General features: G+C 38.4%; 1 protein-coding gene across 1 annotated transcript in view; it reads left to right on the top strand.

Annotated features, from left to right (window-relative positions):
* Nucleotides 1-23990, top strand: part of LOC100750437 (solute carrier family 2 member 13) — a 261443-nt gene that overhangs the window by 30860 nt on the left and 206593 nt on the right. The window contains exon 2 of the mRNA XM_027396332.2: nt 16516-16675. Coding sequence (XP_027252133.1) covers nt 16516-16675 — 160 coding nt within the window. The remainder of the gene's footprint in view (nt 1-16515; nt 16676-23990) is intronic.

Here is a 23990-nt window from a genome sequence, read left to right as displayed (position 1 = left end):
CATTTTAACTTTAGATGAAGTTAGTTTATGTGCAAAAAATGTAAAGTCTCTATAAAAGTTAGAACTGACTAAAAATTCAGTAGTTTCAGGATACAAAAAAGTCAGCACCATTTTTAGATACCCATAAGGACTTATTGAGAAACCATCAAGAATGTCATCTCATTCCCATTAACTACATGGTCAAACAAACAAAACACTTAGGATTGATTAATTTGACCCATTATATGAGTTGTCTTTCAGTGAAAATTACTAAATGATGAGAAATTGGAGAGAGTGCAGAAAGGATGGGAGAGCAAGACTCTCCAAAGCATGAATAGAAAAAGCAAATGTAGGTAAATGTGGTGATAGCAAACTGAGATGTTCTGTCCAGTAAAGTTGGGAAGCAACAACACAGACTATTTACACACTATCCTCCTAGCTAACCACTGGTATCCAGAGTTTACAAGGAACTGAGCACCTCTTCATACCTAGCAAGAGAAAATTATGAATAAGGAAGTTTAAAAATGCCATTGATTTCAATGTAGAGTTTTCGAAGGAAAGCATACAAATTGCTATGTATATTAAAAGGTTGGACATTATTAAATCATTCATGGAATTTCAAATTAAAACCATTACAAGTTTTTACATCCTAATTAGAAAAGATAGCATCAGAATGACAAAAAATACCATCCTAATAGGGATGTAAAGAAATAAAAACTTGTATAACACTTATATGGATTGTAATTTTAAAAAAGCAATTATAAAAATAGTTTTGATGTTTCTTTAAAAACCAAAATTAGAAATAGCCACATATGGTGGTATATGCCTATGGAAGACTGCCACAAATTTGAGTCCAGTCTGGACTATATGGGATGAGACATTGTCTAAATACAACAAAGAAAAATAGTATTATAAGATTCAGTTGACCCACTGTGGAGTGTATATCTATTTTAGTCAGGTTCCTGTAGAGAAATAGAGCTTAGAGAATGAATCTACATATATTAAAAGGGACATATTAGTGTAGCTTACAGGCTATAGTCTGGTAGTCCAACAATCTTTTGACAGAAATTTCAAGAATTTGGTAGTTCTTTTTTCTACAAGGCTGGATGTCTCAGCTGATCGTCAGTCTGTGTTGGTATCCTGAAAGTTTAGATTCTAGTTCAAGTGAAGGAATGCCTCAGCAACAGGATTGATTAACTTGCCTTTGAGAGTGACTACAAGTAGGAAAAAGCAAAAGCTTCCTTCTTCTGTTTTTCTTTTATGTAGGCTGCCACCAGGTGTGGCTCAGATTTATGGTGGGTCTTTTGACCTTAAATGATTTAGATTTAGGGAAGGTCTTCACACCTCAAATGATGCAGTCAAGAGAACCCTTCACAGTTGCTTGGGTTTTAATAGATTCCAGATATAGTCAAGTGGACATCCAGGATTAGCCATCACAAGTCCACCCTTGTCAACATCAACTTGACACTCAATAATACCTCCTTATGTCACAGTTAATTCCTAAGTGAAAACAATAACCAGGTCATAATTATGCCTAATGTGATATAACTATCACATGTACTACTGTAAATCCATTATATACTTAACCAGGTTATAATTTTATATATTATATAAACATTATATAATATTATATAAGTCTCCAACTCCAAATGCATTATATGTTTTAGAAAATGTGGCAATATCCCTTGAGGGATATTATTTTAGTGCCTCATAACTTAAGTATGATAACCACTGATATTATCTCAATTTATGTTATATTACATGATAAAGATATGGGGGAAAGAAAACAAATGTCTGATTAATGTTTATGTATATATGAACAAACATACTCCTAACAAAATATGACAGATACACACATCAATTATAATCTTTGTTTCTGCAACTGGTCATGTGACCTTAGCTGGTATTTATAGTTACTTTCCTCTACTACTCATCCTAAATTTTCTCTATTCTCAGCAAGTACTTTATCAAGTCTTTAAGAGTGATTCATACCTTAATCCTTGAAAGATCTGTGCTCTTTGTCATCCTGCATGGATTGAGTTGTAGGTTCCCATTGATTTTAATCAAAGGGCATGGTAACAGTAAAAGACCCTCTTAAAAATCTGCACACCAAGCAGAATCTTTCCTACTTCCATTGTGGAGAAGCAACCCAATTTACCCATTGGCAGTCTGAACAAATCACCCTTCCTAACACTGTTATTCCTTTCTTAGTCTGTTGGCTTAATGGCTATAGAAGCCCAAAGTATCCAGGGGGGATGTCTGAGCTTCCAAGTTAATGGAAGGTTTGCTGCATCTCTAGGCAGGAGTACTTCTCCATCTGGAACCAAAACTTGTAGGCCAGCAGAACTTAAGATTGAGAGAACAAGAAGCAAACATTTTTCTAGTGGCTCACTAGGGATGAGACTGAGTAGAACCACACCTACTTCCACCCCTTGACTCCTGGCCCATGAATACTGGCTAAGGGAGAAATCATACCAATTGTACAGTTTGCTTTCTGGAGAGTACTGTGCCAGCCCTCTAGGTACTACTACTTAATTGGCACTGTAACTGTGTCTTCAAAAGGCAATTCTACTGTTTTATCATGCCAGCAGCTACAGGATGGTGGGGATCATGATAAGACTGGTGGATTCCATGAGTGTGAGTTCACTGTGGTCCTCCTCTGACTGGGAAATGAGTTCCTTAGAAGCAATGTGGCATGGAAAACCATTATGATGGATAAGAGAAGTAAATTCTCAGATGGTAGTTTTGGCAGATGCATTATGTACAGGGAAGGCATATCCATAGCTAGATTAAGTATCTGTTCCAGTAAGGACAACACATTGCCCTTTCCAAAAAGGAAGTGGTTCAATGTAGTAAACCAATCACCAAGTCACTGGCTGGTCACCACAGAGAATGGTGCCGTATGAAGGTTCAGTCTCAGTTTCTGTTTCTAGCAGATATGGCACACTGGAGCAACTGTAACCAGGTCAGCATTGTGAACTGAAGTCCATGCTGTTGAGCCCATACATAAACTTCATCTCTGCCAACATGGCCATTTTGTTCATGGGCCCCTTAGGCAATGACAGGAATGGCCAGGGAAAGAGGGTGACTACACAGAATGGGTCATCCTATGTACTTAATTATTGAATTCCTCTTCTGCTTAAGTCACCTTTACATGAATATTTACAAAGGACACAAGTATCTTCACATCCTTCATCCATTCAAAGAGATTTATTCCCATATATCTTCCACAAATATCTTCCTCAGCAATTTTCCAATCATGCTGCTTCCAAGTCCCTGAACACCTATCTAAACAATCCATGGGCTTGGGCCCAAGAATCAGTAAAAAATAGCATATCTGACCATTTTTCTTTCCAAGGAAAATGTACAAACATGTATACAACCTGATGTTCTGCTCACTGTAATGATTTCTCTTCCAAAAGGGGTTGTAATGCTACAGCTGTTTACTTCTGTATGGTGCCTGTATAATCTGCAGAACCCTCAGTGAACCATGCCCTAACCATCTCTTCCTAGGTCAGCTGAATATAGGGCACGCCCATGAGGCTCTAGTTGCATACTTGGGAGAATTGTAAGGAGAATAGAAAACATAGGCATGTGAGTAACTTCTTCATGTAACTTGCTTGTGCCCTCTGGAATTTCTTGGGGGCCAATTACATATATACCACTTCCATCTGTAATGAATTGTCATTGTACACATCCAACATTATGGCTTGGTGGGTCAGGTAATACCAAGCTTGTGATATCCTAACTTGGTGGCCCCATTGCAAAATGTTCAGTTTCCACCAAGGACCCAGAGCAGTCAAAGACCTATCTCTCAAAAGAAGAACAGTTGTCTGCAGATGAGAGTTGAGTCTTGCTCCAAAATCCTGACATTCTTCTCTGTTGTTCACCTATGGTACTGATGTTGGATCATATTGCCCAAGTTGTAGAGCAACATGCACAGCAGTCTGTACCTGTTGCAGAGCCTTCTCCGGTTCCAGGCCACACAAAGCTAGCATTTTTTCATAGTCACTTGGTATATGGACTAGTATAACATACCCAAGTGAGAAATATGCTGTCTCTGGAATCCAAATAGGCCCAGTTAGCATTGTACTTCTTTCTTGCTGGTGGGAGAGGCCAGATGCAATAACTTATACCTCACCTTAGGGGAAATATTTCAACATTTCATTGTGGTAGTTCGTAGTAGTTGCTACCTCCTGCTCACTTTCTCCCATCAGTTGCAAAATTTCTCAGTAAAATAGTGCAAACGAAATACAAGAACACATTTAAAAGATCACCATGATCAAGTATTTTTCATCCCAGATTTGCAGGTAAGGCTCAATATACATAAATCAATTAATGTAATCCATCATATAAACAGACTAAAAGACAAAAAATAACACATGATCACCTCATTAGATGAAGAAAAGGCTTCCGACATACTCCAATACACCTTCATTATAAAAGTCCTGGAGAGATTGGGGATACAAGAGACATACTCGACTTAAAGATATTATTGATAGCAAACCCACAGCTAACATAAAGCCAAACTGAGAGAAACTCAAAGCATTTCCATTAAAATCAGGAATAAGGCAAGGTTGTCCACTCTCTCCTTACTTATTAAGTATATTACTAGAAGTCTTATCTAGAACAAGAAAACAACTGAAAGAGATCAAGGGCAAACAAATAGGAAAAAGACAGCATCTTCAACAAATGGTTCTGGTCAGATTATTTGGCTACATGTGGAAGAATGCAAATAGTCCATACTTAATAAACTGCACAGAACTCCAAATAGATTACCTACCTCAACGTAAGGACAGATACATTGAATCTGATAGAAGAGAAAATGGAGAATAGTCTTGAACTCATTGGCACAGGGAAGGAATTTCTGAACAGGACAAGAATACTAAGAACAATTAACAAATGGGACCTCATGAAACTGAAAAGCTTTTGTATGACAAAGGACATCATCATTCAGACAAAATGGTAGGTTACAGAATGGAATGGGAAAAGATCTTTACCACCCATCTGATTGAGGGCCAATATCTACTTTATATACAGAACAAAACAAAAATGCTGGACATCAAGAAAACAAATAATTATAAATGGTATGCAGATGTACGCAGAGTTCTCAAGAGAGGAAACACAAATGCCTGAAAAGCACTTAAAGAAATGTTCAATATCCTTAGTCATCAGAGTAATGCAAATCAAAACTACTTTGAGATTTCATCTTACACCAGTCAGAATGACCAAAATCAATAAAAACAAAACAAAACAAAACAAAAAACAAAGAACAACTCATGCTGGTGAGGATGTGAACTAAGGAGAACACTCATTCATTGCTGGTGAGATTTCCAATTTGCTCAGCCATCATGGAAATTATTTCCTCAGGAAGTTGGGACTAGATCTGCCTCAAGGTCCAGTGATACACTACTCTTCAGTACTTACCCAAAGGATGCTTCATCCTACTACAGAGACACTTGTTCAACAATGTTCATTGCTGCCATATTCATAATAGCCAGAAATTGGAAACAGCGTAGATTTATGTCATCAGATGAATTGATAAAGAAAATGTGGTACAACTCAATGGAATATACCTCCAAGTCTATTCTTTGGGCACTGACATATGATCCACACTTAAATGGAAGAATTGGGGGAGGAGGCAAGTGGTATACATAGTAAGGTTCAGTCTTATTGGCCATTGTTTCAGTTCTTGTTCTGAGGTGGTCTATAGAAGCCCTTATTCCTGTCATCTATGACTGGAGGGCCTCTGTCTGCAAAGAGCCCTGTCCTTGAGGTTTATTCTTCCTGGAATTCAAGGTGAATCCTTAAGAAAAGTTAGAGACAGTGATTTGAGGTCCCTCCAGCCTTAGTACTGGAGACAGTCAGATGCACAAATCACAGTAAAGATGCCAAGTTTTCCTGTATCATGTGGTTCAAGTGAAAGGTTAATAATTTTAGAAAAGGCAACTTAAAAGCACCTGTTTCATTAATAGCATTGTATATTTTAAAATTCTATTTTAAAGTTACTGTTAATATTTAGACATGTAGTAATATAATAGAACTGTTTTAGCTTTTTTGATGATTTTTATATTTCCAGGCCATCTGAACTTGACCTCAAGTAATCAATCACTTTTCCTCAGCCTCCTGAGTAGTGTGATTACAGGCACACTTTACCATGCAAGCCTTTTATCTTCTTCTTTTTAAAATGAAGCAATGCTAAAGCCCAGTCTTTTGGAGGTGTTTTCTCCATTGAGGTTCCCTCTCCCGGAATAACCCTAGCTTGTGTCAATTTGACAAAACAATTATCCAGCACAATATACACATGTAATTATAGAATTTATTGAACCACCTTTCATTAAAGTAGTATCAACAGTTAACTCACACCTGAACAGCTGAGAATGTTGTTTAGACTGTGAGCAGTCGGGGTAGTTCCACAAGTATTGTCTCTCCCATTGGAGAGACTCAGAACATGGTAGTTGATCAGTCCATGAGGGCAAGTGTATCAGCATCCCCAATCTGGGACCCAATCCTGGGGTGGTTCCTGAGAACTGCTGGTCAAAAATTGAATGCTGGATCTGGTTCTGATTAACATGGATGAATCAGCAGCAGCAGTAATGGGGTAAACCAAATAGGCAGTGAGAGAGGTTAGCGAGCAAAAGGGAAATAGTCATCCTTCTGCTGTGCCCTATTTATCTGGCTCATAGCAGAAGGTACTGCCCAGTCTTAGGATGGGTCATTCCACTTCAGTTAAGGTAATCAGAGTGGTTTCCCAGGTGAGGCTCCCCACTCAGTTAATCCTAATTTGTGACAAGAGGACATCATAACCAGTAATTAAACTAGCCCACAACATTAACTGGGATATATAGCCTTTTCCTGTAATTATATTAGTATGGAATTACTTGGTCAGTGTTTTGTGGAACTAATGGAAAGAAGACATCTAGAGTTGAAGTTTTCCTTATGGGGATAATTCTTTAACATTAATTCAGTTTATGGATTGTTGTAGCTTTCCTACATTTTCTGTGCTCCTTATTCCTCCCTGCATCTCTGTCCTTGTATTATCCATGTGGTAGTTTGAATGTAATTGGCCCCCATAAGCTCATAAGGAGCGGCATGTGCCAGGATTTTTATTTTAGGCAACTAACCAGCTCCCAAATCATTACACGGAGACTTACTAGTTTTGAATGCACAGCCTTAGCTTAGCTCATTTCTAACTAGCTCTTTTAATTTAAACCATTTCTCTTTATCTACATTTTGCCTTGAGATTTTTTACTTTTCTTTTCTTCTTCATACCTTATTTTCAACGCTTCTTGTGTCTGGCTGGCAGGGCTGCCTGGCTTCTGACCCAGGGTGTGTCCCTTTCCTCCTCATTCTCCTCTCTTCTCTCGTTCTTCTCCTGAATCTAGATTTTTCCTCCTATTTATTCTCTCTCCTTGCCAGCCCTGTTTATCCTTTTTCTCTGCCTAGCTATTGGCCATTCAGCTCTTTTTTTCCTTAGGCAGGAAAGATGAAACAAATGCAATATATCTTTGCATAATTAAATAAGTGCAGTGTAAACAAAAGTAGCACACCTTTACACAGTTAAAGTAATATTCCACAGCATAAACAAATGTAACACATCATTGCCTAGTTAAAATAATATTCCACAACAGTGGCACTATTAGGAGGTGTGCTTTGTTGCAATAGGTAATGGAGGAAGTGTGCCACTGTAGGGCTGGGCCTGAGGTCTTATATATGCTCAAGCCACGACCAATATTTCAGTTTATTTTCCATATCCTGAGAATCAAGATGTAGAATTCTCAGGTCCTTCTCTAGCACCATGTCTGCCTGCATGCTGCCACGTCCCACCATGATGATAATGGACTAAGCCTCTGAAACACTAAGCCGCCACAATTAAATGCTTTCCTTTCCAAGAGCTGCCAGGGTCATGGTATCTCTTCACAGCAGCAGAAACCCTAAGCAGGATAATCCGTTTGACACCATTATCTATCTGACATGAACTTTTAGAACTCTATTTTGGGCATTTTACCCTGTTCTTGATACAGATTTTGTTTTTCTCCTCTTGGCCTAAAAATCCTAGGATCTGAAACTCCATAGAATTATATTTAAGAAACAAAAGTAAGTTCCTTCCTCCCCTCCCTAAAACTGTATGTTGCCATCTCATTACTGTTTTGACAGAAACTAAATTCTTTATTAATATTTGTTTTGTTTGTGAGTATAGAGAATTGAATCAAGAACTTGAAAATGCTCAGCAAATACCCTATGCCACTGAGCCAAGCCCTCACCTCCTTAGAAACTTAGTTCTTAACAGTCTATTTCACATTCTGAGCTGCACCTCATTGCTTAGCCCTTGGCGTTAATCTATGCTCAGAACACCCACCGCCATGCCCTTCCTTTAGCCATCTTAACCAATGGATTCCATTAGTTCTTTTCAGTTTCATTCATCTTTCCTCTTCTTATTTCCACCAGGGTTTGTAAACAGTGATTGATATTTCTAGGAATAAAGTGAATCTTCCTTCTCTTCACAGATACACTGAAATGACAAATGAGATACAATAATGTTTAAATGTGTCACCCACCTCAAAAGGGACAAGGCAAATCTCTAGGGATCAGCATTGAAGAAAAAAATATAAAAGCCACAGGCACAAGCAGATAGTCAAATATGGGCTCTGACATCTGGTGGTTGGTCTCTAATGCCCACTAAAGGAGTCCAAGAAATAAGTGGAGCCAAAATGTATCTCCATTCATAAATATTAATGGGCATTTGCTGAACCGATTCAAGAAAAGTAATGAGCAAATGTTCCTCCCCACCCCCAGTTCCTAGGACATGAATAAAAAAAAAATCATTCATTAAAATTAAAAATTCAGACTTCTTTTATGCATTAAGTAGTGAAAATAAATTTTAGTATCTAGCATAATACTGTAATTCTGTGCTAGAAGTTTAGCATGGCAACTGATATAGGCGCTCTTGTGCCACAGAAGGCAGGGGACATTCAGATTCATGATGCCCCCTATAAAAATAAAAATAAAAATAAAAAAACCTAGGATCACAGTTACTTTTCTCACTGTTTCTGGAGTAGGTCATGGTCTCATTCCTTGAAAAATTAGTATTTTGGATTCCGCAGATGCCAGGGAGCAATGACACTTATTCAAAGGCTAACAATGTTGATAAGGTGGCAGAGCTACTTACTTTGCAGGTGGCTATGGACCACTGGGGAGTTGATGAGGAGGCAGGGGAGGAGCAGGGCAAAAGGCTTGTGTCCTCACTGCCCCCCCACCCTCACCGTGTAGCTCACACTACTACTACTGCCTGACTTCTCCTCCTCCTCCTCTTCCTTCCCCTCCTCTTCCTTCTTCTTCCTTCTTTTTCCTTCTTCTTCTTCTTTCTTCTTTTCTCCAGAGCACGATCTCCCAGGAGTTGTAGCTCTTTTTAGACATAATACTTTCCTGGACATTGGGCCTCATAGCAGTTTACTATAAAGTTCTGTGGGAGTTAATGCATGGAAATAAAGACTACCAGGAAGTATTCCAAAGCCTGCCAGCTATTCCTTTTTTTCTATAAATATAAATAAAGATTTAGAAGTTAACATTAACTTAACCATTTGCACAGGTCTCCTCTTTACAGTTTTCCAAGCCTGATGAAGGGTGCTAAGTGAACTTGGAATGGTAGATAGTCTGTGAAAGGGTCAAGGCAGGAACTGCTAAGGAGGGGCAGAGACTAGTGCCAAGGTATTCTGTTCTTGCTGCTGAGAAGTCAGTTGTGACATAATAGAGAAATTCTGTCCACAGTAAAAGATTGGCTACAGGAAACGACAATAATCATTCTTTCATATTTTCATGAAAACAGATATATAAGTAAAGTTCATTTTGAATTTCTCATAAAACATGAGCTCAAGTTAAAAGTTAGTAAATGCCTGGAGAAAGTAAATCTCTTAAAGATTTAATTATTTCCAACATGCCCCATAAGGGGGAAATTTTAAGTAATTTTCATTAAGTTGATTTACCCATTGGAAATGGAAATTACGATGGTTTTCTTTATTGCAATTTGACTGGATTTGGAAGCATCTCAGACACACCTGTGTTTGCTGAGAGGTTCCGTTGAGCAGGGAAGACCCATCCTGATGTGAGCAATACCATCCCAGATGCTGGGCCCCAGGACTGAATAAAAAAGGGAGAATGAAAAGCCAGCAGGGTACCGGCATTCACCCCTCCCTGCCATCTATTTTGTGACACACACAAACAGTGAGCCCTGAACAAAACTTCCCTTAAATTATTCCTTGTTAGGTATTTGGTCACAGCAAGGAGGAAAGCAACTAACATTGAAATGGAGACTGTGACATTCTTTAGCTATGCATGGCCATGTTCATTAACCTGATACCTTTTTGCTATTCTACAGCAACCTGGGGGAAAGATGAGGTCTGTGAGTTAATGGACCCTTTCTCGGTTACGGTGAGCTGTAATATGGGGAGCTAAGGTGCCAGAAAAGCAGTGGTCACCAAGGGCACCCCAGGCTAGTAGCTTCTCATTCTTTTCTCTAGTGACCATGAGGGAACACTTGTCTCAGGGACAATTGGAGGGTGAATTTCAGAAAGGATCTTTTATTGCTGGTGACAGATTCAAAGAAGGGAAAGAATCCAAGATCCTGTATTGCATAAGAGGTTCCCAAGAAAGAGCTGTAACCAAGCATCCCACTCTAGGGATTAATGATATGGTTTGTGGAGTGGGGGTTCTCAGTCGCATTGTCACATTCTTGAGGTATCCATGCACCTTTATATCTGTGCTTGTTTTTGTCAGCTTAAAGCAAACCTAGACATACCTGGGAAGATGGGTTCAATTTCCTGGGACACACATGATGTATTGATTCCCACAAGTTTATACTCTCACTTCCACATGCATGCTAGGGCAGGTGCTCAGCAAAACACAGCATACATGCACACACACACACACACACACACACACACACACACACACACACACACACGCTTTTTAAAAAGAGCAAGCTGAAATGCTGAATAATAAGTATATAATGCTTTGTTAGGGGCTATCTGAATTTCTAGAAAGTTAATTTGTAGATTTCCCTAGGGATAGTCTTTTCTCAGAACTGACTCTGTTATAGGCATTTTGTCTTGTATGTAGGTCCTAGCACACTTGGAAGTTGCCTCACATCTTTTGTATCTTACACCTGTTTTGGAAAAAAGCAAAAGCTAAATTCTAAGTCACACTAGTGACCTGGTGACAGTAGACACAACTATTGAGAAGAATGAAGATGTAACCACCAGCCAATCACAGCTGCACTAAAGGATCATCTTCCCTTAGATCCTGCTTCATTTTACTAAGGATCCGTCTTCAGAGATGATAAAGCAGTGGTTTTGAAAATGAACTCAGGCCAACATAATCCTCATTCCAAAGGCATTATTATTAGAAGGTGGCATATGCACTTCTCAGAAGCTAATTAGTTGCTACATGGCTTATCACGCTGAGATATCGCCATGACTCGTGGCTATTTATCTATCACCACAGGGTTTTCTAATGCTGTTTGCTTATGCTTCTGACTCAAGGCTTTTAGAGGGCATCCAGCAGTTTGGGGAAGGTGGCTTCTGCGTACCCTCTAAGTAGGTGGTGCATCAGCTTGTTCCTGTGGATGCGCTTGCACAGTGGTGTCCCAGATGGGGTTTCTTGGTAATGCTTCTCAAGTCAGGCATGACGACAAGTTCCCTTGATGAGACTTTTTTTTTTTTTTTTTTTTTTTTTTTTAAGAATTTAAACTTTTAGCATCAGGAAATAACACCGACAAGGATTTTGTTATGTATACTCTGGAAAGCTTTTGATGCTTGTACTGTTAGCTCTTCATGTTAACTTCATCCATTTCATTTGCACTATTAAAATTAGAATGAAGGGGGGGGGCTTGGAAAATGGCTTTGTTAGTAGTGCTTGCTAAATAAGCTGAGGACCTGAGTTTGGACTGCTAGTACCCATGTAAAGAAGCTGTGTGGCGGGGCATACATGTAATCTTAGTGCCAGGGAGGCAGAGGCTGGGTGAGTCCAGAGGCTTACTGGCCAGTTAGTCTAGCCAATCTGTGGTCTTTAGATTAAGTAAGAAAATGTCTCAGAAAAAAAAAAAAGAAAGAAAACTTGAGTGCCAGGTGGTGGTGCAACACACCTGTAATCTGAGCACTCAGGAAGCAGAAACAGGTGAATCTCTGAGTTCAAAGCCAGCCTGGTCTACATTGTGAGTTCCAAGACAGCCAAGGCCCAAGGCTACACAGAGAAACCCTGTCTCAAAAAACAAAATAAAACAACAACAACAACAACAAAAAAAAAAAACAAAGAAAAAACTGTGGGTGCTGTAGGGGAAGACAGTTGACACCTGACCTCAGACTCTGGCCTCCTCATGTGTACACACACAAACATGTGCACAGGCATACACTACATAAACAGGCACAGGATAAAATAAAATTTGATATTTTATTAGATATTGATTGTATATAGTTAATGATTCAAATAGAGGAAAAAATAAAGTTTTTCATAGAATGATCCTAAAAGTTTTACACCATTTATATAAACTTAAGAAACATCTAACTCTTAGCTTTTTTGTCTCTTTTGATTTCTGAAGAGTGGAAAGGAGTTTTAGGATGACTTAATAATAGCTTAATGTCTGAGGCTTTTCAGGACTGGGCTTTGTGTTAGAGAATCCATAAATCAGCTGCTTGCAAGAGTTGTTCTCATTAATTGCAGGGTGTTGATTAGCAGGGCTTGTGTGTGATGTATGAGCATTTGAACACAGTGAATGGAGTGAACATCATGCTCCTCCATCTCCAGTTTCATATAGCAGTTGCATGCATGGACTTTAACTTGTCTAGCTCACAATAACACAGTTCATTGTACTCAGTTCCCATTTTTCTTACAGATTGACCTCATCGCTTTAACATGATACCTGGTGGCAGGAAGTCACACAGTAGGGAACAGGGAGTAGGAGGAGAGATAAAATGTTTCTGAGATATTTCCCAAGGATCGTATTCTAAGCAAAGGTGTGTCCCTTTGTCCTTGAAGAGCATTTAACAAAGTTGAGGATGTGAGCCTCTGAAACCACTTTGACATTAGCATCCATGTTATTTTCTGAAAAATGAAACAGAGCTTTGTGACTATCTCTGCAACTTGATGTCTTTGCTTTCCGATACCCATATATCTGTTAATTGGATGGCTTTTAGGAATAGCCTGTGATATTCAAGGGCAAGGCAGGTGCCCATTTACTGTTTACCTTCTCCATCCAACAGTTTCCATCCAACAGTGCCCTAAATACAGACTTTCTGAGTGTGACCCAATGCTGTAGTCACAATTAGGTATATTGTTTACACAGTCATCTTAGGAGCACTGAATATTTGTGTGACTTCCAGCTTTTTCTAACCTAGTCTCAGTTTGAAATTGTACTTAAAGAAATGTTGTCCAGCAACTGAAAGGCATCTTTGAAAATCAGTCTCGGCCTTGAACAGAACAGCATGTAGGTTGTAACTTAGCAGTTCTTAAAATCTGGCACCCCCACAACTGCCTTCAAAGCTGAGGCCCAGACCCACCCCAATTGTCTTATTTAAAATCTCCTCCTACTTTTTTTTGTCTGATCTTCTCTCACAAATCAGGTTTATTTTGCACTAGTGTATTTTTCTACCTTTCCCCTTTTTATGTCTAGAATGATGATGACAAAAACACCAAATTGACAAGGCCAAATTCTCTCATGCGGACTGAAAAAGGAAAGAGGCTAGCTGTTTTAGCAGACTGTGAGTTGAGCAGGAAAGGCGTCTGCTGGCAGACTACATGTAGCTAACTTATACCCCCAGCATTTTCAGAAAGCAGTACTTGTCACCCGCTGCATACCTCGTAGGCCACTTCTGAGTCCACCTGTCTCTGCCTTTATCTTGTACTTAAATTTGACAGTGGCTGGTATTGAAAACCTTTTGTATTTAAATGCTTTACTCTGTTAATCCATTGAGCTTTCTCAATCTCTTTGAAGGACTTTTAGTTTTCTCCTTCTATAGATGAGGCATTGAAGACCAAAAGAGGTTGAATAACTTCTACTAACTTACCCGGCTTGTAACTGGCATAGTAGGTATTGGAAGCTATGGTTCCTGAGTATACTGCCATCTGTGGTGAGAAGCCAGTTTAGTGTGTGCCATTAAAGTTGGGTTCTGGCATCTGCTAGGTTCTTTGACTCACTGCATTATCTGGGATAATGTCCTCTGTGAAGTGGGGTAATTACATGCTCTCAGCAGAGATGTGCTGAGGATAAGGGCTATAATCAGGACGTGGAAAATACCTAACAGAATTAGGCAGTTTTAACAACTATACTAAATCAGCATTGTCAATCGCTGGATAGATTTGGGGGACTCTTTCTAACTCTATGTATCAATGGCTCTAGAGGTTTTTCTAGATCTCTGGTCTTTTTTTCTGTCACCTTCAGCATGTTGATATTCATTTTAAATCATCAAGCTTTCTAAAGGCCTGAGGATGTGTCTACATTTCTTGTCATGTAAAATCTCTAGTTTGAAAACCAGCATTATTGCTTAAATGTGTGGTTCTGATCTCCCATGTATAGGAGGTTATGTAGCTGAAGGCAGAAATGGAATGATTGTTGATATCTAGACCAGTATAGAAAAAAAATCCTAATAATAAATTAGTGCTTATTTGTGAAATTTTATTGAGATGGTCCCATAGTCAAAGAAATGAGGAGAATGTGCAATTAACTTGTTAACATGTGTTGAAAATGTTTATTTCCAAGTTCCACAGAAGGCATTTTAGAGTAGTCTGTGCTGCAGTAATAACACGGGTGATGATTTAGTTTAATACTCCTTCTGCTTATGTTGTAAAACTTATAAAATCATAGACTGGCAGGCACTACAAGAGCAAGGAGCACCAAGATAAATGCTTATATGTTTGCCTTAATATTGTGAATATTCCAGTTTTTTGTTATTTATTTATTTGTTACTAACTGGAAGATAAATAAGGCTAATTAAAATTTAACAAAAGGTACAATTGGTAAGGTTGCAAATCGCTGTGGTATCAGCAGGAAGTTTAGTGAAGCTCAAAACTCTAGGTGGAAGTGGGCCTCTATCTAGAGAAGGAAGAAAAGGAAAGAGAATTGGAGATGCAGGGTACAGCTTGCAGTGCTTATATGAGAGAGAACTATGCGATTTATGGTGGTGACCAACAAACAAAAGTTGGTGATGAATTGAGGGTATAGCCTAGTGGTGGTGCCCAGCCTGCATGAACCCTGGGGTCAGACTCTGTCCCTATTGAAATTGTTTGTTGAGAAGTGCAGGTATTGCTGTCACTGACTGCAAACAGATGTCACTGAATATAGAATGTGGTAGATTCAGGGGTCCTGAAATACAAGGACTCTTGACTGGAAGTATCAGGTTTCTAGGTGTGTTCTTCAGGACAAACCAGTCCCTTAAAAGCAGTTCTACATGGGTCTGTTGTGCAGTGTTATTGCTCTGTCTAATCTAGGGATTTATTTATAGTATCTGGAAAACATAAAGGTTGAAGTTCTATACATAATAATGTAAGCAGTTTACTGACCCACCTACCCAGCCCCATAACATTTTCCTTTTCATATAAGATCATCTGTTTTTCAGAACTGTGGATTTCTAAAAATTCTGTCATTATAAGCCACCTCAGAAATACACAACTGGGCAACTGAATGACATGTCTTAATGTCAGTAAATCAACTTAAAGATTTTGTATGTGTTTTCTAAATAAAGATTTGAATAGTTGTTATAAATTATTAAGTAGTGTTTTATTCTCACTGTTATCTGATAACATTTCCATATAGACTAAAATAATTTAGCAACTACATCATTTTTTCTAGAGCATAATTTTATATCTCTAGTCTATAAAGCTATAAACCATATTTATACCTTTAATGTCATTGTAGAACTGTTGAGGTACTTCTATATGTGACCTTTAAATGACAGTGTGAGCTGACCACTTGGGAGGTAGAAGCAGGAGGATCAGAAGTTTAAGACCGCTAGGCAGTGGTGGCACATGCCTTTAATCCAAGCATTCTGGAGGCAGAGGCAGGTGAATCTCTGTGAGTTAGAAACAAGCCTGGTCTACAAGGGCTAGGTCCAGGACAACCTCCAAAGCCACAGAGAAACCCTGTCGAATAAACAAAAACAAAACAAAAAACCAACCAAACAAAGAAGTTCAAGACCATCTGTACTTACCTACTGTGTTCATGACTAGTTATATATAAGACCTCACTAAATAAACTAAAAATAAATCAATTTAAATAATAGTATATAAAACAATATTCAGATATTGGAACCTCACATATTTCTTTACTTGTATACAATAGCTCCATGTCAGTCACAAACAAAAATCTTGAACATGTGATAACCTGTTTTCACAGTAAAGGCCTGTATCTGTGTGTGTGTGTGTGTGTGTGTGTGTGTGTGTGTGTGTGTGTGTGTATGTGTGTGTGTATGTGTTAACCTAGTGCAGCTAAGTATAGTGACAACAGGGATTGCACAGATGTCTCATGTCTACTTTGGTTCTTCACTGCAGGCATTGGTTCCATGACAGTGCCTGTGTACATCGCAGAGGTTTCTCCACCCAACCTGAGAGGTCGACTGGTCACCATCAATACCCTCTTCATCACAGGGGGACAGTTTTTTGCAAGTGTCATTGATGGAGCCTTCAGTTATCTGAAGAAAGATGGATGGAGGTCGGTAAATTGTTCTTATCTTCAATTCAAATAAACTCCATTGGGAAAATTGAGATATCTTGAATCATGGTAGTTAACTTATAATTAGGTGGCATTCAGCAAAACTGAAAGTAGTTAAGGAACACTATTTTAATGATTGACAAGAAACCTCCCATTAAGATTTGATATTTGCAGAAGACTGGTTTTTCCATTTAGGTGATATTTCTCATACAGTGTATAATCTTTCACAAAAATAATAATGTAATAAATATATGTGGAGTTTTTAAGTTCCATGAGTGACTGACAAGCTGTTTATAAACTGCAGAGACAGCTTCCTCTTTGGGTGTAGGAAGCTACATTCTCATCTGAAAGGATCAGCATTTAAAAGTACAGATTCAGTCATATAAAAAGCAATCTATATAAAATTAAAATACAAAATTATTCCTTGATCATAATTTTAATCAAAGTAAATGAGAATGATGATATGAAGATAAACTTTAAAACTAAATATGTGAACCATATTTATAAAACCAAATTTGTGTTAAAGCTTAAGATGAGGGACATGATTTTTATTCATTGCTTTATAGTGTTTGAAACAACAGATGCACATACATATTCTAAGAAATTGTTACTGAAAAGCACACCAGGCTATGCAGTAGTGTTTGGCTTATTTTTGTGTCACTGCTTATTACCACAAATGCTCTTTCAGCTGGGGCTATCTAAGCTCTGTGAGAATGTTGACTGAGAGTCTTGGGCCGTTGCTTCTACAGTATTTGTGATATTGAAGCTGCTCAAGGGGTTGGTTCCAGTGTGGTAGAATCAGAAGGACCTGAACTGCTATAAAAGCAGCCTATAAGCCATGTGGCTTAGGATAAGCTGTGAGAAAGCTTTATGAGAAGTCATGTGGAGTCAGTGAGAGTCTGCCTCTCTCAAGACTTGCTAAACCAAATACACAGTTGGAATAAAAATCTGCTACCTAGCTTTCTCCTGAAGGAGTCTGTCTTTACAGACTCAGAGATTGCTGGAAAACTGCAGTGGAAGCTTTAAGCTTTCTCTTCTACTCTGTAGATGAAAAGGAAGAGGAAGTTTATTGCTGCTACTGTTTTAATTTGACATTTTTTAGTTTTTATTTGAAACTTACAAGTCAGGGCTTACATGAACATATATAACTCAAGTCATCTATTGCATTTTGATAAACTTTTATTCACACACACACACATATATATTATATATATATATATGTATATATATATATATATATATATATATATATATATATATTAATTAGGCCACATTTCTGCTGAGTGGCTAACCACTTAACATATTTTTTTAGTAGTAGCAGTTAGGACATCAAGGAGGTTCATGAAATAAAATGTTTATGAGTGTGGTGCACTTCTGTAAATGTGGCATCCCTGGGGCCAGCCTTAGCCCCCTTAAAGATGGTCAATAAAATTTCTGCCCCAAATCCAACTCTGGCTTCTGCTGCTCCTTTATTAACATTTTCATTTATTTTACATACTGCCCACAGTTTCCCCTACCTCCTCTCCTCCCATTCCCTCCCCCAGCTCCCACCTGCCCTCCCTCCCAATCCACTCATCTTCCATCTCCATTCATAAAGGAGCAGGCCTCCCATGGGCAAAAACAAAGTGTGGCATATCAAGTTGAGGCAGGACTGAACTCTTCCCCCTGCCAAAAGCCAGGTTCCCAAAAAGCCAGCTAAGCACCAGGGGACAGGTCCTGATCACACTGCTAGGAGCATTACAAAGAGAACACACTACTCAACTGTCACACACATGCAAAAGGCCTAGGTTGGTCCTTAATTGTTGGTCCAGAGTCCCTGTGCTCCCATGATCTCAGGTCAGCTGTCTCTGTGTGTTCCTCCATCATGACCTTGTGCCCCTGGGCTCATACAATCCCTCCTCCCTTTCTTCAAGACTCCAGGAGCTCAGCCCAATGCTTGGCTGTGGGTCTCTGCATCTGCTTCCACCAGTTACTGGGTAAAGGCTCTCTGATAATAATTTGGGTTCTACTGCTCTTTCATCACTTATAGATACGGGACAAATCATGTAGTTCCTTTGAGCTTAATTTCTTCCCAAAAATGTGGGAGCAAAAATTAGAATTGTTAACCTTGTGAGATAATTGCAGAAACTAAAATGTTTTATGCATAACATATTTCTAACATCTAACCCAGTGCTTGGTAAACAGTAGGCATTTCATAAATGAGTTTCACAGTTATCTACTGTTCTGATGTATGAGTGCCACTGTTGGTATGTTGCAAGAGAAGCTAAAAGAAAATGAACACTCTGTGATCTGTATTTGCTTGCTGCTGAGGGTGGGGCATAGGTTGGTAGAGAACAACTTCAGAGAGGGAAATCTACTGTAACCGTTATGGATACATAATTCTAGCCCCCAATCCAAATAGGTCTTCTACTGTTCATTCAGTACCTATAGATCTGGAACAAATTGTGTGGGCCCTCTGAGTTTAACTTCTCCCCAAATATGTGGGAAGAAATCACCATACCTTATGCTATGGGTGTGTAAGGTAGCAAATACTAGAGAGAGCAGATGAATTCCTGGAACCTAGTGGTATCACCTGGGTGTGCAGTCATCTCTTTAAAATAGAAAAATTAGAGGTTAACTATAATTATATTCTTCATTTTTTATCTTTGAGATTATAACATAGTCACATCATTTCTCCCTTTTCCCCTCCCTCCAAACTCTCCCATATTCCTCTCCTTGCTCTCAAATTCATAGCCTCATTTTCCATCAATTGTTGTTACACATGTGCATGTGTACATATTACTAAATATATAAATATATCCTGCTCAGTCTGTATAATGTTGCTTGCATATATGTTTGCATAGCAGACCATTTAGTATTAAATCACTAATTGGTGTACTTTTCCCTGGGGAAGACTCAGCTTTCCCGAGTTGTCTGTAGTTCTTTATGTAGGTTGCAGCCTCAGAGATTTTACCCGTCTACTTTAGCATGTTTATTGGTGCAGTCAGGGTTAGGAGTTTGTGTTGCTGAGATTTTACAGTTTCTGACATTCCTAGGAGACACATCTCCCAGAAAACCCTGTTCCTTTGGCTCTTATGATTTTTCTACTTCTCTTCAGCAATGATCCCTGAGCTTTACGTGAAGGAATTGGGTTGTAGATTTATCAGTTGGGGAAGGGTTTCACAACTCTGCATTTTGATTGGTTGTGTTTTTTCTGTAATGGCTTTCATCTTTTGCAAAGAGAAATTTGCATGAGGGATGAGGATGACACTTACCTATAGGTATAAGGACAGATGTTGAGAATATAGTTGGGAACAACACTGGCTTAGTAAAGTAGCAGTTATAGGTTCTTCTCCAAGGTCCATGACATCACTAGGATCATTGGCTAGGTTTCCAATATCTGGCATGCATTCCCTCTTGTTGAGTCCAATTAGAGAACTGCTGTTTACCAACAAGTGGCCATTAGTGCATTCTGGAAGTTATTGTGCCATGCTAATCATTGTAGTTCATAGGTCTCATAGATGAGGAGGACTGTGGCTTGCTTCCCTCCTTTGGAAGCTTGCATGATACCTTCTGGTACCATGAAAGCTAATTCTCAGTGTGGAGGCTTTCAGGTCACATCCAGCTTAGGTCCTCTGGACCCTGTGTCTGAAGTGCACGGTGTCTTCAGCAATAGGGACTTACCCATTCACCATTGGGGGAAACTGAGGGCAATACCAATAGCTTATGATGTTTTGGGAGTCTCTTGGGTGACTCTGACCAATGTTTCAAAATAGTTTTTTTTTTTTTTTTCATACCTGGTGTTGGGAAGTTTGTTAGATGGCCTTTGGCACTTGGAGGGAACATTGACTATGCAGATGGGGAAATGTCATTTACACTATATAAACCCATGTCAAAGCCAGCAAATTTGGACAAGGAGAAGTGGTAGCCTGTGGAGGGGCTTCAGTCATCGGGGAATTTAATAAGGGCAGTAGAAGGTTTGTCTGCAATGGGGGTGGATAGAACTTTGAGTCCATTGGTGACATAGATCTTTCTTTTTTAAAACATTAGTTATCCACTGCTTTAAGAATACAGTACGTTTGGTTTTGTTTGTTTGTATGTCTCAGATAATTTTTAACATATATTTTTATTATTCTGTTTTGTGCATATGAGTGTTTGCCTGCATGTACGTTTGTGTACTGCATGCATGCACGGGGCTCACAAGGGCAAGAAATTGGTTCTGGATTCACTGGAGCTGGAGTTACAGATGGTTGTAAGCTACCATACAGATGCCAAGAATTAAATCCAGGTCCTCTGGAAGAGCAGCCAGTGCTCTTAACCTCAGAGCCATCTGTCCAGCCCCTTGTTCTTTTAAAAACAAGTGGTGAGCTTGCCTCTCTTTCAGAATCACTTACACGTTCACAATTTTAAAAGCCTCATCAGTGAGGTGTTATTTGAATGTTAATTGAAAGAATGTGATTTGTGTATCATTCAGAAGGTAATGCTTTCTGAAAACATTCATGCTCAAGAAATGTCCTTATAATTAGTGGTAATTAGTAATTACTGACTATATATGAAATAATAGAATGAGTTAAGCTCTATCTAAAAATCATTCCATTACCATTTTAACAAAAAATGAATTTGGAATGCACATACTAATTACGGGTTAATAGCTTGATTAAAATTATGAATCTGAAGCTATTACTAGATTAAGATACAAGACATGAATAGAAGTATTTTAGTGTGACTTGGAATATACTTGAAGTTTCACTTTCATGGTGTAAGTGGATTAGTCTAAGGTCTCATATCCTCATGTAGTTGGTAACTTCAGCAATGGTGTTATTGTATGGATTGAGTGAATATCTATGAAAATTCTTAAGAACTCTTAAATACTAGATATTACTTGCTTTCATTTTAAGTAAACATTAATTTCAGCCTCTATATCCATCTAATCCTGTTAATATAAAAAAACATTCCCACTTTCTGTTCCCTGAATTTCCCCAAGTAAGCAAAAGTATAGTACAAATTCTTGTTGGTTTTAATAATAAAAACCCATTGGGGTTAAAGCTGAAGATCAGAGAAGCAAAGCAGCCAGCCACTAGAGAGTTCTCACCTCTACCAATGCTCAGATTGAAGGGGCGATCCTCAGACTGCTCAGACTGCACTGAGCTCCTGTCTCCTCCTGCCTTAGATTCCTCTCTAGTGCTGGGATTAAAGGTGTGGGATCCCAAGTGCTGAGTTCACCTTTGTGTGAGCTCTGTTTCTCTGTTAGACTGGATCAATTTCATGTAGCTCAGGCTGGCCTTGAACTAACAGAGATCAGTCTGCCTCTGTCTCCCAAGTGCTGGGATTAAATGTGTGCACCACCATTTCCTGGCCTCTATGACTAACTAGTGTGGCTAGCTTTGCACTCTGATCTTAAGGCAAACTTTGTTAGATCATAAACAAAATACCACCACATGATAAGAGAGTTTGTAGAAGACAAAATCCCTGAAGAAGAGTCTTCAACACTGTAGACAAAGTGTAAAAATCTGATGATGGCCAGAGCATAGAGGATCTTGAATGAAAATAACTGTACAATACCATCATGGTAGATAGGCTTCTATATATTTATCTAAACTCATGGGCTAGATTCTTTCAGCAGTGAACTATGGATAATGTTGATAGTCCATGCAGTTGATAGCCACATCACAGGGGAAGGAGCATGTGTGGAGAGAAGGGGTATATGGGAAAACTCTACCTTCTCATCCATTGTAAGATGACAATAGCAAAGACGGGGGCATTGAATGGAATTATGTACTTGTGATTGGTACATATAGTACTTGGTAGACCAACAGACAGCTACTTTTTTCCTTTCAAACAGCCACTAGAGTATATTAAAGGAAAAAGCTAAGAAGCCATTAATATAGAATACTTAAAATAGTTTTCTATGCTCTAGAAATGTGAGGTAGTAAAAGCACAGGAGTAAATAACAGAAGGGGCAGATGGAAAGCACATAGCTAAACAGTGCACTTAAAATGTAGCCTTGGCAAAGTAACTTATATTAAATGTTAAAAATATATCTAGATGTATAAAAACTACCACGGTATAGTCAAATAAGGATACAGATATACATAGCCTAAAAGATAAATGTTTTGTGATTTAGATAAAAAAGCAAAAAGATGGGACTATGAAAATAGAAACGAGGTACTGTGGTATTAGTGGAGTGCACTCAAAGAGGTGTCAGCAGAGCTTAGGATGGCTCATAATGATCAAAGAGCCTGTTCACTAGGGGCACTGGTGATGAAGAAAAACGTGGAATACAAGATGAAACCTTTGAAACAGAGAAATCAAAAGGTAGTGGGTGCTGTTACCTAACATCATACATGTTCACAGTGGTTTAGAGATGCATACTTCAGAACGACAAAATGGCAAAAATACTTGTTTTGTCACATCAAAATTAGTAGAATGGGAAAATAGGCCAATCTAGAATCTATTTGGAGATTTTTAAATATTTGGTTATCAAAGGATAGAACAATCAAACAAAAATAGGTAATGTATTATACAATGTTATATAATATAACAATATAACACCATTAAGTTCCTTTTCTTTTGACTGCCACATCCAGTAATGTTCATATATATTATTTTGTCAAGTTTCTGTCAGACTTTCTTTGGCAAATGTTGGCCAGGTGTTGAGTATAAATTCATGTTAATAAGAATTTTAATAAATAAATTATATATTTGTGCCTGTATCCTCAGATTATTAAATTAGAAGTTAACAGCCGTAAAATATCCAAGAAAGTGCCAAATATTTGGAAATTGAAGCAATATGTCCTATTTAGCCTATAGATCTGTGGTGGTTTGCATAAGAATGGCTGCTATAGATTTTTATGTTTGAATACTTGCTCCTTAGCAAGTGTTGATGGAACTTTTGGAGGAAGGATTAGAAATTGTGGCCTTATTGAAGGAGGTGTATCACTGGGGACAGGCTTTGAGGCTTCAAAAGACTTACACAATTCCAAGTGTCTATTTCTGCCTCCTACTTCAATCAAGATGCAAACTGGGGTGTTCTCACTGCCAAGCTTTGTTCTGTCATTGTGAACTCTAACCCTCTAAAGTCATAAGCCCAAATTAAACACTTTCTTTTATAAGTTGTGTTGGTCATGGTGTTTTATCAGAGTAATGGAAAAGTAACCAAGATACATTCTAAGGAAAGTTGGAAAATTAAATTGAAAACAAAACATAGTATATATAGCTATAGTATATAAAAATATGTAGCTTTAAATGATAAGCTTAGAGAAAAGGCTTAAAGTCATGATCCAAATTTCGTGTGAAGAAACTAAAAAAATGACAAGTGTGATGGTGCCACATTTAA

The sequence above is a fragment of the Cricetulus griseus genome, chromosome 2, assembly GCF_003668045.3.
Source record: "Cricetulus griseus strain 17A/GY chromosome 2, alternate assembly CriGri-PICRH-1.0, whole genome shotgun sequence".
NCBI classification, from domain to species: domain Eukaryota; kingdom Metazoa; phylum Chordata; class Mammalia; order Rodentia; family Cricetidae; genus Cricetulus; species Cricetulus griseus.
This window is presented reverse-complemented; position numbering and strand designations above follow the sequence as displayed.